The sequence below is a fragment of the Montipora capricornis genome, chromosome 6 (assembly GCF_036669925.1).
Source record: "Montipora capricornis isolate CH-2021 chromosome 6, ASM3666992v2, whole genome shotgun sequence".
Lineage (NCBI taxonomy): Eukaryota > Metazoa > Cnidaria > Anthozoa > Scleractinia > Acroporidae > Montipora > Montipora capricornis.
Genome location: NC_090888.1, coordinates 44,314,090 through 44,332,116, shown reverse-complemented (window position 1 = coordinate 44,332,116; position 18,027 = coordinate 44,314,090). Strand labels below are relative to the sequence as shown.

General features: G+C 36.6%; 1 protein-coding gene across 1 annotated transcript in view; it reads left to right on the top strand.

The window, feature by feature from the left end:
• Nucleotides 1–747: 747 nt before the first annotated feature.
• LOC138052221 (myosin-11-like) overlaps nt 748–18,027 on the top strand; it is a 34,661-nt gene continuing 17,381 nt past the window's right edge. Inside the window, exons 1-12 of the mRNA XM_068898601.1 lie at nt 748–957; nt 2,560–3,283; nt 3,736–3,887; nt 6,368–6,499; nt 9,187–9,300; nt 10,295–10,332; nt 11,373–11,565; nt 11,661–11,753; nt 12,982–13,107; nt 14,302–14,433; nt 15,244–15,357; nt 17,932–18,001. Of these exons, the coding sequence (XP_068754702.1) occupies nt 931–957; nt 2,560–3,283; nt 3,736–3,887; nt 6,368–6,499; nt 9,187–9,300; nt 10,295–10,332; nt 11,373–11,565; nt 11,661–11,753; nt 12,982–13,107; nt 14,302–14,433; nt 15,244–15,357; nt 17,932–18,001 (1,915 nt within the window). The 5' untranslated portion in view covers nt 748–930. The remainder of the gene's footprint in view (nt 958–2,559; nt 3,284–3,735; nt 3,888–6,367; nt 6,500–9,186; nt 9,301–10,294; nt 10,333–11,372; nt 11,566–11,660; nt 11,754–12,981; nt 13,108–14,301; nt 14,434–15,243; nt 15,358–17,931; nt 18,002–18,027) is intronic.

The window sequence follows — 18,027 nt, the reverse complement described above, 5'->3', positions numbered from 1 at the left end:
AATTCAAATGTGATAATGTGGAGACAATTTAAGGTAATTCCCTTGAAAATGAGGTACTATCCAGATTTTTGTCAAACTTGGCACAATTGATATTCATACACAGGACATTGAAAAAATGCAATAAAAAGATGGGGTCATAGTGCTTGTTTTCGCGCTGCGTGCCCTTTATTCCAAGTCTTTTTTACCGAATTACACGAGAAGGGTACGAAACTTGATCAACCGGAAAATTGTTGTTATATAGCAAAAGCTACTGAATATTACTGAAAACTTGAGCTTATTTGTTTGTCTGGGCTATAATCATTTGGTAAAGTGATTTCAAATTAATCAATCTTGCCAATAAATGTAAGCAAAATTGGACCGCTACAGTCGTCACCTTGCACTCAGTGTCTGGCTCCAAATGCAGTTTCACGTCATTTATATGTAAACACTGCTTACGCTTATATGCTTTTGAACAGCAAAAGCGGCCTTTGTTGTCTCTGTTCAGATCGCCGGCTTCGAAGTCGCAATGTTATGCACAGTATGAGATGAGCGGTGCAAAACAAGGGAATCACCTTAAATATAAAACAGCCTGTTTTATGCTCCCACGTAGTCGAGAAAATGAAAAAAAAATGCGTAGTTTTCTCGACTATCTGGGAGCCTTCTGGGAGCCTGGAACGGGCTAATATGAAAACAGCTGATTTCCGGTTGCCGTCCTTGTTTGTCGCAGTGGGTGATGGGACAATACCCGCCTTTTCAAGCCCATTCTCCTAGCGACGAATTAGGCGTCTTGACTTGTCGAATGTGCAGTTTGTTGACTTTTTATTTATCATTTGATATGGAATGCTTTCGTGTGAAAACCAACTGGAAAGCCTGTTCTAATGTATCAGATCCCTTATAACCACTTGAACTGTTATGTAGAATAGCAATCGACTCAAGAATTCTGTGGCCGATATGTCAAGCCTTATAATATTGGAGTCGGTAAGCCAGTACTGAAATTGTTTATTAACCCGTTGTACAGTTCATCTCATAATTGCTCATAGTGTTACAGAGAGACTGATAATGATTGGCACAGAGTTCATATAGTTTTTCCTCCAGTTCAAAAGTGAAAAAAGATCAAGTCGCTTAGATATACACCTTCGTTTACTTTGTACAGGTGCCTCACAGCCTTGTTTTGCCTCTCTTAGAGTTTGGTTTTGTTTTAAGAGTCAAATTTGTGGGCAATTGATGAGAAATAAACATTCATTAACCGTGGATAGAAGCTATGAACATGTTGTAGGCTACTGGTCCTGAAAACGGGAACTGTCTTTCTTTTTGTTACAATTTACTCCCAAAAATGACCATCTCCTAGTTGGCTAGTTGGTTTGATAGGTCTAGTGGATGGGTAAGCACTGTACTGGTTACAACACAGAAGTGATGGGTTCAAATCCGATTCAAGCCTAAATTTTTCAAGCTTTCCTTTCGTTACTGCTAAGGTCTGTGCCTACTATTGTTATTGCGCATACGTTCTGCACACCTTGAGATATTTGGGTTCCCTATGGGTGGTGCTTTATAATACATAATACAAGACATATAAGATATATAAGATATATAATCAAAGATATATAACACACAAGACAGGGATATTTTTGTGCAGTTTAAAAACCTTGTGGAGAAAGTAGAACTTAGAAAGTTTTCTTGGTATCCAAAAAGAAAAGTGGGGGTAACCATGCATTTTTGAGAGAGAATTCAGCTTCAATTTGGAAAAGAACACCATGCATGTATATGTACATTGCTTTCTATTTTAAAGCTCTTTACAAATATAGTTGATTGATTATCTTTGAAAAATGCATGGTTACCCCCAATTTTCTTTTTGGATTTCAAGAACACTTGTTAAGATCTGCTTTTCCAACATGTTCATAAACCCGCGGAAAGATACATGTAGCTTTGAATTAGTCGGCACTGTCCTTAAAAAACGTAAATATACCAGTGATGTAAAATCTTGACATGCTACTATGTATGAGATTTGAGAGGTGTATACATGTAAGTTAATTATTATAGAGTGGGAATGGTGATAATTTGTTTTTTTTGCAAATGAATGTTTTGATTTGGACAATGGAGAGTGGAATTTGAAACAAAATGGGTTAAACTTTTAGTTACCGGTATACTAATTTCAAAATATCAGTCCCCCATATTCTGTTCAAACTTCAAAACTTGGATAACTTCACCAGGGAATAAGTCGCCATGGAACTTTTAATTAGGAAATTTTAGTCACAATTTGCAATCCCAAATTTTTTTAACTTCGTAGGAAAGCAGAATAATTTGACTTGAAAAATGTTGCATGATTCATAAGGACTGGTATAAACGTTTTGCGAGCTTAATTCTCCATCCAAAAATAATTGTGTGAGCCTGTGTGAATGGGCACTTAAGTGTTTGCTTTAAAAGGATCTCTTGGGGATATACTGCAACTCTTTGAATTAGAACTGAATAAGATGTGAAGGTGCGCCGTCTCATGCAGATACAGGTGGTAGTGAAAATCAAGTTATTTTGTTGTAAACATTTTTTATGGTACTTAAACAGTAATGTTACTCTTATCTTTCCAAGGATGCTAATGAACTTGATGATATTGATGAAAGACTTAGTAAAGATGGTTACAGAACTAACATTTCCCTGGAACATAAACTGCGGTACTTTTGGAGACAGTTCACTCGGTCAGAAACAAGCCTCAAATCATCTCTTGATAGCCTTGAACAACTCCGTAAACAACATGGAGAGGAAATGATTGAGGTTGAAAACTATGTTGCTCATATTAGACAACTTTCAGATGAGAGAGAGGCCTTAACCCAAGACTTGGAAGCAGAAAATGAACAGCTTAAAGCAGAACTTGAACAGATGAAAGTTGAGAAGGAAGCAGGAGCTTATGTGTCAGAGGATGTATGCGACATGTTGACAGGAGCAGGTCTATCACAGATTGGAAGAGACACTAATCCAGTCAAGGAACAGGTTAATTACTTGATAAAGGAGAGAACGTCTCTCGCTGAAAAAGTCAGAGGCTTAGAAATAGACAATGAGAACCTCAGGAAAAATTCCGACACTGAACAATCAGACAAGCGATTAATGAAACTTATGGAAGAGGAGAGAAAAGATATGGAAGAAGAAATGAATAGAATGCGTGAAATGATGAAACAAGTGAAACAGGAGGAGAGAAAGATTCATGAACAGGAAATGAAGAAAGTTACTGAGGAGAATGACACACTGAGATCTCAAATGGAGAAAGCTCAAAAACAGCACAATGCAGATATGACAGAACTTATTAACAGACATCAAGGTTAGTTTGTTTGGATTTTTGGGATAAATGCATTTAAGTAGGTCAAGATATCCCTGGTTATGATTAAGAAGTGGTGATTGCCATTATTATTAGAGCCTTTTGAATTTAGATTAATGAGGCACCAATGGTTATTGAACATTCCTTGACTTTAGTCTTAAACATCCCTTTGATATGGTAAATCCTCTGTCTCAAGTGTCAGAAGTGTGCAAGAAATACCTTCTCCTAATATTCAATTAGACATAAACAACTATTGATAATGATATTGATAATGATACATTGTAACAATGATAATGATAATAATAATAATTTAATAATAATAATAACAACAATAATAATAGCAATAATAATAATAATAATAATAATAGTAATAAGAAGAAATAATGAAAGAACATAAGTTAGAGTTTGAACATGCACAACAGTCTGATTGTTTGTATCTATTCATTGTGCAACAGATGAAAAGCTCAAGTTATTGGAAGAGAAGGAACAGGAGAAAGAGAAGGCAGATTCTCATGGAACAAAAGCTGACAAAGTTTTGGCTGAAGTGGAGCAACTTAAGGTCAAAATGAGGTCAATTGAATTGGAGAAAACCTCATTACAGTCCACTGTAAGTTCTTCCATGTATGTTGCATAACATGAAGCCTGTTCTGGGACAGTCAGTCATATGGCAAAAACCAACATTTGACTTGATTTGCTTTCATTGTTAATTTCAGTTTACAGTGTCCCGGCAGTTAGTGCTCCAGCAATAGAACGACTTGACACTAAGTCTTAAAGGGGCTACTGGTCACGCTATTTTAATTAATTTTGTTTAATTTTGTTAATTATGAGCTCTAAACGTCAAATTGGCTGAGCAAGTCTTTTATTTGCAAAATTATGGCCACATAACAACTGAGAATGATTTTCCAGCTTTGTAAATGACATTTTGATAATTATAGACTGATATAAATTTGAAAAAAGGTGGGCCAACGTTTTTCAAATTTACCCAAATTCAATCCATTTCAATCTTCTCCAGTTTTGTCCATCCATGTCCTTTCTTGGCTTCCCTGTGTTTTGTTAGAGTTCTATAGTTTTGAACAGTTATTTTGACATTTTAGTTAATTCTATGACCATTCGATCAGTGCTGAAATTGCCTGAAATTGCGTGACCTAGCACCTTTAAATTAAGTTTCTTAATTTATGGTTGGGGAACAGCACAACATATTTTATCCATTTTGAAGTATAAAGGGCATGCAATATGATTGTGTCCTGGTTTAATGGCACAGCCCTCTCTGATAGCTCAATGTGACCGCATTTTAATAAGTATATGCAAGGTCATTGATTTAATTCCTGTTAAACTCATTGACAAGATGAGCTTGGACCGTGCTGGTGCCAAAAAGGTGGAAGGGCTTAGAGCACAACTGGCAGTATATTTTTGCACTGAAGGTAACCAAGGCTGTGCTCTAACGGCTCCCGGTCGCCTGAGGCTATCAACACTTGGCGTCGGGCGAGTGAGAAAAATTACCTGGTTGCTCAGCCATGTACTCTGGTTTATTGTACATGTATTATTAAGCAGATAAGCATGCAGGCTAAAAATTTCAATATGCTGGTCACTACAGTTTACAAAAGCTCTCAGAAAGTCGAAACAATCGGTTCAAAGGCCGTTCCACTTGATTTTTCACACAGATTTCGATTCCTTCTCAAAAAATAGCATTAACTGGCATTTACTGGTTCTCGTTCATTTAAAAAACAAAAGTTGTTTCTTCTGCTCTGATTGGGGTAAAGCGAAGTGGTGCAATTTATTTTTGTATGAACCGGGATCACAGTTTATGCAAATTTAATATTTTTACCATTTTTCGCTGCTGTGCCTGCTGGGCTTAAATATGTTTAGGTTATGGTTGTTTTCCCCCTGTATATGAATTAACGAAAGAAAAAAGGGAAAGATCATGTTATTTGTTGTTGTTTTAGAAACAGCAATCCCGTGTTGTCTTTGGTGTCGTGACAAATCATTGCGTGTCCTAAAAATGAATATGCAAAGACTGACGCTTCGACCGAATCCACAAAAAGCTCATTCAACTTTTAAACATTTTACTCATAATATTGGGGAAAATACTGATTTTCGTCCAGATCAAGATGACTTGTTGAAAAAATATGATAGCTTTTGGGCCGCCGTCACGTTTCATTGTTTCATGGCAGTTTCACAGAATCAAGCGGCACTGATTCACGTTTTGAAAACTTGTTTTCAACCTAACTAACCAGTAAAAAGGTTTACCTGTTTTAGACCCAAAAGTCTTTATCAAAATTACATAAACCTGCCGCAATCTTTACTTTTATAATTTCAAACCTGAAAAACATCAGCGGCATTGCCACTTTTCTCGTCTCTCTCAAGTATGGCATGAAAAATTTGACGGGTTGCGGGTTTTTCTTGCACTAGCGAGTTCGACGATCACCAGACCAGTTGCAGCAATGTTTCTTGCTGCATTTTTTATCTCAGATAATTAATTAAATGTTAATTAATTAATTCGTGCGACTGTCTGAGAGGGCTGGGCACCCCAGCTGAAATGCTTGGGAGCCCAAAGGGCTCCCTAAAATTTTCCTCAAAGCACAGCCTTGGTAACCATGGCAACCATGTGGAATACTTACCGAACCTCATACTTACCATCAAAGGGAGGGAGTGATGGAAGCAGGAACAAACAGCTATTGCAAGCAATGACTGCAAATGATCTGCAAAAATCAAGCAAGCAAGAAAGCAGAGCTAATATTTGCAATCACATGTACGTGCCCCTGGAGACTAGTGCCCACCCCACTTAAGCATAAGAGCCTGGGGAAGCTAGCCAGCAAGCACTGTATCGAGCTTAAGATAAGGCAGTCCCCTGGCAGCTGCTAGTATGGTCCATGTTTGATATTGGAGCACAAAATAACCACAGCCAGATGTACATGTAATAAGCTGAGAGTCGATTTTGATGAGGGGGAAAACTACACCAGCCTGACTCCCCTAAAAAAAGAGATTTCCAAGGTGTTCTGTTGTAAAAGATTCATTGTCATCCTTCCCCTCTGCTTTGGGAGAATCAAATGACAATTATAGAATTGATAAAGTTCTTTTCATGTACAGGTGCAGTCACTTGAAGAGGACATTGAGAAAGAAAAAGAGGAACTTAATAAAACAAAGATATCTCAAGAAGCAGCAATTAGGAAACTTAAGACAGAGTTGTCTGGGACAAAGCAAAAGCTTCAAGAGACTGAGGTTGGTCAGATGTGCACTAATTTTGATTTTTAAAATTCATTTTAATATTTAAACAACCCTCATTAATAATAAGGGCCGTATGTGTTAAAACCCTTTGTCTTACTAATAATGGCCAAGTTTGTTGGCATCATTGGTTGATGGCTTTAGAACAGGTGGCTGCATTTAGTGTCTCTTATCAGGTCAGTCTTCATTGGCCATAAACAAAAAGAGCATTTGGTCACATGAACAAACTCATCACAGTCAGGCTGAGTTTCTCTGTACCAAAAGCCAGATGCCTGCACTTTTCTATGAATTAAGAGCAAGAATTAAAGATGAAGGAAGGCTGTCAACAGTCTCCATGGTAGTGTTTAAAGTGTTTATTGGAAGACCAGGTCATCCAGTATGGTGACCATTATGACACACTGTCGAAGACTCTAGAAGTACATGAAACAAATTTGTCTTGAAAAATATATATTTAAGGTGGCTTACTACAGTTTTCCAAAGAAAAAGATCAAGGCTTTTGAAATCTGTGAAATTAAAGCAACAGGATGTCTCTTTTGAATTGCTAGTCAATGCAATTGATGTAAAATGTAATTTTATTTAACAAATAAATGCAAATCAGGGGAAAACGCTTATTATGGTGATGGAGCTCCTGGTGGGGGGACTGGAAACTAGACATTTCAAAGGCTTTTTTCTAGCTGTATGACCCCATCTTAAAATTTCAGGATTTCTTTAGCAAGAAAAATAGTCATGTATAGAGAATAAATAGTTAAATCTGTCACACAGGTTTTTCGTGAGTGGCAAAAATGTGGAATTTGTTGTTTATTTTGGTAATGACTAAAAAACTGTCTGATAGATATATATTTTTAAATGTTGACGGTTTCGTCTTCGTAAATTATTGTTTACTACAGTAATTCCCAAAACTTTTAACCCTGGTCATACGGCTACATGTAGGTTTTGAGAAAAAGGCCTTTGAAAAGTCTAGTTTCCAGTCCCCTCCTCCAGGAGCTCGGCCACTTTGTTTAGCATTTTTCCCCTGACTTACATTGATTTTTAGGAAAAATTACATTTTACATCAATTACAGTGACAAACATTTCAGAAGAGACATCCTGTTGCTTTAATTTCACAGATTTCAAAACCTTGATCTTCTTTGGAAAACTGTAGTAAGCTACGCTTTACCTTAAGTTCTCTTGAGCACTGCAAATACTATATAACCTTGTGATAAATAAATCCAAGTTTTGGTCTCTGAAAAGATGCAACTCACCACCAGCAAAGATATAAAATTCTAGAAAATTCTCAGCGCCAAATTAACCATGTCCACACACCAGACTGTCCCACGCCAATTTTGAAAAGCAATGTTACATGAATAGGATTGGTTATTTGATTACTTTATGGTTCAGTATGAGTTGTCTGGAATACTAACCATATGAGGGCTAAAGGAGAACATGTGTGGTTATCCAGACATTAAAAAAGGTCAGATTATGTTACTTGTGAAATCAAGTGGAATGGCAGGTTTGATGCTACTGCAAACAACTCAGCTTGAGTTGCAACATATCAAACCTGTGCTGTTTCACTGCTACCATATTTCATGTGCATTGTTTTTGTGTGTAGTAAATGTCAGCCCTTGGCAATTGCACTTTTTTCTGTTTTAAGACACTATACGGTATTTAGTTAGTCTGACCCACAATTTGATGTAAATGTAGATACAGGCAAGTTGATTGAATCAGGCTTATAAATACTGTATGTGAATGGTATTAATTGTTTTTGGTATCTCTACTTAGATCTCTTGATAATTAATATTAGACTTTTGGATCTTTCAATAGTCCATTTTACAGTTGTGTGCCTAGTTACCTGGCCTATGAATGAAAGTGAGGCTGGAGTTGACCTTGTTTTGATAGAAACCTCACTGCCAACAGCCTTTCTTATGTAAATTCTTACTAATTAGCATGACAACAACATCATTAGGTTAACATAAGAAAAAAAGGGAGGTCTGTATCATAACAGGGTCAAATGCCGGCCTCACTTTCATTTAAAGGTCAGGTAACTACATGTAAGCACACAACTGTAAAGAGGTGTAGTAGACCACATGGTAAACTTAAAGAAAGGAGATAATATAATTAATTCAATTTTAATTAATTTATTACTATTTCTTATTTTTATTTATGTATTTATAGTAAAGAGCTATAGATTATAATCACTGTTGTTCAGGGCACTAATTCAAGTCTTTACTATATCATGCCCAGGTTTTCCATTTTGGAGAAAACAATAAAATTAATTAATTAATTAATAAGTAAATTTAGTGATGCTTTAAAAGGCTTCTGTCTCTTGCTCATTTATTAATTAATAATAATTGATAATTATTTCAATTCACTCAACCTGCAAATATGTACTGTTGTACATGCGAATGTAGCAGCCCTAAAATGTACTGGAACTTGCATTTCTATACTTTCTAATTTTGTCATTTGCTTCAGTTGAATAATTATATTCTTAAGGTTGCATGCATTTTGCAGCTCTTGGTTTTTTTTCTTTTAAATTCAGTTTGTCTTTATTTAAAAACATTACACTTGTTTACAAATCTTTTGGCTATGAAAGTAATTTGATAGTTTTATGTATGTGCCTGTATGCCCACAGGTGTAGTATAGTTTGGATTTGCATTTGTGTTTAATTAGTGAAGGGGGTCCAACTTTTCATTTCTTCAAACTATCAGGTAACACTAAAAACCCAAGAAGAAGAGAAGAAGACCCTTCAAACCCGGCTACAAGTGGCACAGAAAGACCTTGCTACCATAAGGGACAGAGAAGCTCAACTCTCCACTGAAAAGGTTTTGCATCTGTTTTGAATTTCCTTTTTCTGCTCTAAATGGCATTAAAAATAGGGGGGGGAAAGCAGGGCAGTATCAAAATGGTATTGTTGTCCCTTTTTGCACCTTTCGGCTTTGTCGTTGGCCTCCTTGTGATGTTGACCAAAATATTAAGATTAGGATCAAAGTTGTGAACCTATCTGTCCATCTTTGGAATCCTCTGGTACATGTAATTTTTATGACTGCCCTCTAAATGGTCAAAATACATATTCTCATTCTAATGATTATTATTATTATGGATTAATTCAATTTCAACATATGCTTTTGCTAATATTGTAGGCAGGGAATTGTCTAGAATTTCCAGGGACATTCCACTGCCTAGGCAATGGCTGCCAATCCCTGTAACCCAGAACAAGTTCTCACATAAGACCTATCTAGGGATCTGGCACTGTTACTAAAAAGCAGTGGAGATAGGTAGAGAATGAGGAGAGAAGCTAAGCAAGGATCCCCAATTTTTGCTAATATTTGGTTAAAAGACCCACTAGAAGATTTCCTAAGGATAGACAGAGCAGAATGCTATCACTCTTTCATGACAAAGAATTATTTATTTTGTAGTATTCAAGTCATTAATGAATTGAAATCCATCTAAAAATGCATGAAAATAAGAAATTGCCTGGTTAACCCATTGACTCCTGGGGTTTTTCCATTGTGGAATAAAATTGTCTGGCGTTAGACAGAGTAAAATACTATTAACTCAAATTATGGCTGGTTTAGACCAGTTTAGGGGTGAATGGGTTACTTTATTCGGCATTTTGAAAACCTTTTTTTAGTGTGGTCCTAGAACATGTGAGCTCCAACCTGATACAAGGTGTTTGAAAGTTAAATAGAAGTTCATGTTTCATCAGGGAAAAGACATAATTATTATGCTTGAAATATATGATTTTTGGTAAATGATGAATTTGTGTTGAAAATTATCTGTTGTTTATCAATATTGTTGTGTCTCACTTGTTTGCAGGACAGTGTAATGACAGAGGCCCAATCTTCTTCTAAGAAGTAAGTTCAGAATACATGTATCATAAAATGCATTTTATTCAGTTTAACCTGTGAGATAATTCTAACATTAATAGAATTAAGCTTTTATTATTAGATAATAGCCTCTTTGCGTGACCTTGTCAATCATAAAGTTTAAATGGTCGTGGTACAAAATACATGTAGATGCTAGAAATGGAAAGAGCGTGATGAAATTAGTGCATGATTTTAGAGCAGTTTGATAGTTTAATTTTAAGAGAATTGTGTGCTAGAAGGCAAAGCTTGCTATCCAGCAGCTGTTTTCCAAATAAATTTCAGTAAATTTCTGAAGCATTAAAATCACTGTAAAAATATCTCACATAACTGTCAGTGGCCTCAAGATTGACATTCTTACCAATTGCATCACGCTCTTTCCATTTCTGGCATCTATTTTGAGCCACGAACATTTTTTATGATTGACAAGGTCATGTGACAAGGCCATGCAAAGAGCCTATTGTAGTACTTGTGTATGTATGATGTACACATAAGTTGAATCCACTCAAAAAGCCAGCTGTCATGAATTGACACAGCTTGGCAATATGTGCTTAGGCAACAATGTTGTGTCAACATGTTCAAGACCCACGTGTGCCAGGATCTTCACAGCTTTATCCATGTGTATGATAATTATTTGTACCTATTTTTTTGGAAATGTGGCTAAAGGTTGAGCACAAGGGCTCTTTATGTATTATAATAATATTGTAAATGTTTTATTTCTCCAAGCAATAAATTTTCCACCCTAAAGTAACGTGGGGCAGTCTTGCTTTAGAATTCAAACACTTAATATATTACTGATTTCCATCGCACAAGTTCAAGATTATTGTAACAGTTTTGCCTCAGTACAGAGCATAGTGTTTAAAGCAATTAAAAAGCTAATGATGAAGAAGCCTAAAGGAAACCCTTGGGCTTATAAGAGATAGGCTCCCTCAATTAATTAATAATAATTATTAATATACATATACCAAGTATTAACAGAAGTATGCTTTAAGGAACATGTTCCCATATGTACAGTATATTGATTGTTACAGGCAGCAAATAATGATACAACAACTCAATGATGAAAAGAACAGTTTGCAAGAACGTCTCAAAATTGCTGACGATACACTGGAGCGACAGATGAAGCAGATTGAGAATTTAACATTGCAGCTGGGAGAGGCTGAGAGGTCGCTTGCAGAGAAAGAGGAGGATATAGAAACATTAGACAAGACTTCAAAAGATGAGGTACTGACATGTACATGTATAATTGGAAAAAATGTCTTATTATTTGTGGGATGCTGTAAAAGGTTCCATTCTGTTTCACATTCATGTTTTAACAGATCAATACGTTGAAGGCAAAGTTAATGAAGGCAACAGATGAAGCTAAAAGCTTAAAGGAAGAGTTGTCAGAAACAAAACAAAGACTAAACAAGGTGTGTTGACTCCAGTTCATTGACTTGATGGGTTGTTTAATGTCCTCCATGCTTATTTATGCCATGTAAATAATAAATTTTCAGCTTCTATGTGAATATTATGTTGCCCAAATATCACCAAAAAAATTGTGTTACATTCAATTTAAGGCCAGGACACACTAGGCGATGCCTGTTCGGTGTTCGGTGTGATCAAGTATGAAGGGAAATGTGAACTAGTTTTGTAATTCAATATGGCTGACCATATAACTCTCTCTCATTGGTTCATTTATATTTGTTGCAGCGACTTGTTGCGGGAAGTGTACATACTGTGCAACAACACTGCTTTCACTAATTTTGTCGCTGCGATTAGTCACATGAATTCAAATTAGTTTTCATAAAATCAACCGTGTCATGCAAGGCAAATTGTTGTGGCGATTTGTCTCCACGATGTGTCACAGCGACTTATCGCCTAGTGTGACCTGGCCTTTAAATCTAACATTAAAGGGATTTAATAGTTAATCAAATAGGTTTATCCCATGTAAACTTATCATTATAGTCTTTCAAAATTATGGAATAAAAAATCCAATTATTATTTCTATGAGTGGTTCAACAAAAACCTCTATATTACAGTGTAATTGACCCAGTTTTGCTAAATTTCTGCCTTACGAAGATGCACAAAGTGGCTATACATTGCTCTTGAATTTTGAGAATTATTAGAGACTGGAGCTTTCAGGTGATTTCTGTTGGCCTAGTTTTTTCTGTTACTGTAACATCAATCCAAGTCAAGCAATCCTAGCTGGTCGACATTAGTGTTGTGAAAACAGCATAAAAGATGGCATTAAATTCACAGTTTAACAGACTGCTGATAGATTTTTGTTAAAATAATCAGATGACAAAATAATTATTGTGGGACATGCAATCAACAAAAATATATTGTAATCTTCAATTTCTTGTCTGAAACATTTTTAGTGTTCTCTGACACAAATGATTTAAAAATTATATAGTCAAAAAATGTTCAATAAAGGTGAATTTATTTTACATGGGGGTCAGATAACATTGCTTCAGGCAATAAATATTTAACAATAAAGAAAAGATTTGCATACCATTAGATATTTGCAAATGATTCACTGAAGCCAATATAACAAAATCTTGCAATGAGAATTAAATATAACATTCAGGCTGTGAGTGACTTCTGATTCCTCACAAGTAAATGTACAGGCTTAAGTGAAACTCTCTTTGTACATCACAGGTCATGTCTGATCACAAAGCTTATGAAACAAGCTTTCAGGAGAAACTGGTTGCTGAGTCTGGCCGCAGTAAGAGTGCTGAGGAGGAAAAAGAACTACTACGTGGACAGATTGTTGAATTGAGAAAGGTTTGGCAATTTCCTTTTAACGTGAGATTATAAAGTTTTTAAAGTAAAAAAGCTATGTAGTTGGTATGCAGTCACCAATTCTCTCTTTATGACCACAATCATCTTCCTTGTTTTGCTAATTAATTGTGCGTAACAAACAATGTTTATACACTAAAACTGATTTAATTTACATAAAGTCTGGAACTAGAATATTATATTCATAGACAAAACATATAGCTCTTCAAAGGAAGTTACTGATTAGTAACTTTGTTTTGAATGTATGCACTTAGAAATTTATCCCAAGAGTCAAACACTACGAGTAATTATTTGTGTATCATTCAGTATTCACCAAGGTCTTTTTAATATTTATGGTTAATACTAAAGATTTGTGCGACAGTGCACAATAATATTATTTATTATGGAAAAAATTATGAGGTGAGAGGAAGCCATGAGTAAAATTTGTTTCCCCGTTTTCATCCTCTTGCTCCCAGTTTTATTTTTCTGTGGAGGGCATTCAAATTTCAACAGCAATGGACAAGTCATTTCATAAGCGTATCAATTTCATGTCATGACAGAATGTCTACTCAGTTGAGCTTAGTATCTTTATTTCACATTAAAATTTATAAAAATGCTTTAATACTTAGCATGAATGCATGTGGAAAATAGATTATTAGCAATATGCTTTATTTTAATCTGCGCAATTGTATTTCATGAGAATCTGTAGTTGCACTTGAATTTGTTACTAAAGTAGTAGTTGCCTTTCCATGCGTGGTTGTTGAGTCTGAGACCTTAGTAAATAGTTTACGCCTGGCCCAGTAGTATTCGTATATATTTTGTCGTAAGAGTTGCGATTGATTGTTGATTGAGCACTTCGTGGTACAAATTGTCAAGTACTAATATTATTGTGCTGCGACTCCACCTATTTATAAACTTACTAGTCTGGTTTCTCCCTGAATTGTACTCTACTCATTCCTTGCAGCATTATGGAACAACATTAAATGTTTAACTGTTTTTGTAACAAATGAAGTAAGGCAAGTTGAAGACAGGTTATGGACAATTTTTTTGTGCAGCTGTGCTGAAGTAAAGTACTTTACATGGTCATGGAAAGGACTTCAAAAGTCAACCATTTCAAATTGAAAAGCTTGGTGAAGAAATCAGAAAATCTGCTTTTAGTGTCTGGCACATTTCCTCACAAGCAGTGTTATTTTGTTTTAGGATCTTGAGGCATCCCTTGCTGCTAGCATGAGCAGAGAGACAGAGACAATGGAACAAACAGCTGCTTTGGAGAAGGAGAAGGAAAATCTTGCTAGAGAGCTTGCTTCATACATAAATAAAGAAAAGGACAAGGTATGTCACAGGTCTCAGCTTATTCTGTGAGCTGTTGGGGGGTTACCCCAATTAGTCTATTTTACAGTTGTGTGCTTAGTTACCTAGCCTTTAAATGAAAGTGAGGCTGAACTTGACCTTGTTTTGACAGAAACCTCACTGCTTGTCTTGTGTAATTCTTTACGAATTAGCATGACAACAACATCATTAACATAAGAAAAGGAGGGAGGTCTGTATCATAACAAGGTCAACTCCAGCCTCTCTTTCACTTAAAGGCCAGGTAACTAAGCACACAATTGTAAAGAGGTATATTTCTTTTGTCCATCATCACGCACTTAGCTCTCTCTAGAAATTCAAAAGTCTCCAATATATCCCATTTTGTTTTGCTTATAGCCTTGAACTAAATTGAGCACATTATGTGCATCACAATTCATGGCTTCAAAGTAATCGTACTTGAATAATTTAATCTGTAATCGTGAAAACGAGATAGCTTTCATTCTTCACGACTCAAATGACCTCAAACGTTATCACAGACTTTGTGATGTTATGCAGGACAAGACTAAACTTTCTATTAAGACTTCTGGGAGGTGATTCCATGCCCCTCGTACAGTAAGTGTTTAAAATTAGCTTTCGGACATCAAAACTCTGTCGGCCAATAGACGGCGTAATACACAGGCAGCCCAAGCTCAAAATTTTAGGAGTTTATCAAGCTGTCGGCTGACTGTCGGTAAGTAATCTTAAGGAACAACGTCAGTTCTTGATGTTTCATCGTCTTCTTCTACCTGGTCCATATGTTAAGTTGTTGATGTAATTCTTTTATGATGTCAATAGTCAAAGAAAAGCGAGGAGCTTAGTCTTCAGGTTCAGTCCTTAGAGAATGAGAAGACCTCCCTCCATGCTGTTGTCTCTGCACAAGAAAGACAAATCAGTGAACTCAACAAAAAGGTACCTCTTTTTGAATGCTTTGAAATCCAAGGTCACAATGGGCCATTTCCGAGTTGCTGTTTGTTTCGGTTTCGAAGTGAGTCTTGGTGCTCAACTATTGTAAGGGAAATGAGTTTGATTTGCATAAGAATACGCAACTAATTTCCATTTGAATGTTGTGTACCAGGACTCGCTTTGAAACTGAGGCATGCAGCAACTCGGAAATGGGCTATTGGCCGGCTATTTTCTATTTTTTCGATTGGGAGTATGTTGGAATTGGTTTTCCTGTAAATTGCACTGGAGCATTCGCACCCACAGTGGCCGTGATTCTTTTTGGTCAGCGCCTGCGATAATGATGACCACTGGAATTCCAGTTCAGTCTCAGAAATTTGAATAGTCTGAGCGTAGTTCAGAGCCATTAAGAGATTAATGAAGAGATTTATTTCCTTTTTATTCAGGGGCACCCAACGACAATATAATTCAAAAGTACTTAAACATAGCATTGTTAAACGTATGTTAGTATTTAAACGGTATATATAGGCATATTTTTATCCCCTAAAAAGTTTTCATCTGTTCGGATTTCCTAGCTGAAAGTCTAGTGATCCGAAAATTATAGGGATCAAAACTTACCTTTTCGAAAATTTCAGCCAGAAAGAAGGCTTCCGAAAATGCTAGGTGACCTTTTTAGGGCAAAAATCCGTTAAAAATGGGCAAATTATGAAATGTAGCATTTTTTAGAGGCTCGAAGATCCTAGGACAGGCAGGCAAGCAAGAAATTTTACAACGAATGTGCCGAAAATTCTAGATCTCAAATCGTCTTCCGAACAGATATTTTCCGAAAATTGACGTTGGGTGCCCCTGTTTATTGTTAGTTGGAAATGCTTGGAAAAAATCCAAGTGCCCCTTTGCGAGGTCCAGGTACAATATTGGCGCAGTGGTGAGAGCATTCGCTTCCACCAATGTGGCCGGGGTACAATTCCCAGACTCGGCGTCATATGTGGGTTGAGTTTGTTGGTTCTCTACTCTGCACCGAGAGGTTTTTCTCCGGGTACTACGGTTTTCCCCTCTCCTCAAAAACCAACATTTGATTTGATTTCAGTTTACATTGTCCCTAATTAGTGCTCCAGCTCTAGAACGACTAGGCACATAAATAAAGTTCCCTTTTTGCCGGTGTCGAACATACGATCTTTCAATTAGCAATTCCGATGCTCAACCAATCAGTTATACATGAGTCTACATGTAGGATGCTCGTTAGGCCATTCAGCTATAGCGTTCCGTTGACAATTGTCTAGCTATACTTCTAGGACTTAAAATGTCAGAGTGATGCAAATGGAGTGATGGAGGAGGTAATTGTTAACACCGGTAAATGAACAAAGAGATTTATTACCCATCGGTATTAGTATTGTACAGAAACGAGTACACGAGTACACATGTTTGTACAGTAGAGAACCGGTTTGACTAGGTGAGGTGCTGACGTTTGCCCCGTGCTTGTCACATACAATTATGTCACACATTCTCAGTTGTTGACAATTCACTTGCTACAAATATGGTGCGAAAACGTTGGATAGTAAGTAGCTTATTAGACGATGTAGTGTGTAGTATCGTGGGATATTTTTACTCGTCTCTTGTATCTTGAATCGCCCCACGGGCTCGCCAAAACAGCGTGACTCGTTAAAATATCCCACGATACTACACGCTAGATCGTCCCATATGATATATGTATTTTTTCGATGGTTACTCGGGGATTCTCAGAAAAAAAAGAGGTTTATCTTAAAGCTGGCCTAAAAGAATCATGCAATAGCAACATGATGTATTTTACAGTCTGAAACCTCCTTTCCAACAAAAGAAAATAACTTTCAACTCCAGGATACTTCAAATTTGTTGACATTTTTTAAAGCAAAACATTTCTATAAATAAATGAAATCCAGAAACGCTTATTTTTGTTTTGAGAAAGCTATAATATCTTTCGAAACAATAGAAATCAAAATGGCCGCCGTATCTGCAGAAAGGCCCATGTGCGAATGGTTGGTGTTTAAAGTCTTCTCGGGTAAGGACTATAAACCGTAAGCCCTGTCTCACAACCCTTTGTGGGTCGCGATTACACACTGGTCGAAAAGAGAAGGGCACGGAGTTGCCGGTGTTGTGGTCTGGGGCCCGTTTCTCGAAAGTCCCGAAAACTTTTGGGGCCCGAAAAGCCATATGTGTCACAGTTGTATCTCAAGAACGGAGAGGATTTAAGTCGTCAAACTTCACAGTTATTTTTCTTTTTGTTATCTTGAAAACATGTCAAAAGATCGGCTTTTCAAATGGCTTTTCGGGCCCGAAAAGTTTTCGGGACTTTCGAGAAACAGGCCCCTGGTATGATTGAGGGCCACAAGTTCATTAGCCTATGGCTATTACGTGGTACCCTCATAAAATAAAGACTTCACAAGATGGCGACTCCTTGGAAATTTGAAAGGGAACTAAGCGGCACTAAAGCTCAAAAATTACATGAATTTGATTCATTTTAAAACAAATAATTTTTTCACTGGTTTGAAGTTACTCTTTGCTCGGAGGGGAGACTCACTCATTCTCTTTTTTATTTCTTATTCCAAGCTGGAAAAGGTGGATGAGAAGAGCGCTGAACTCGAAGATCTGTTACAAAAAGAGCAAAGCAGGAGTCTAGGTCAGACTAGTGTTGCTTTGATATCC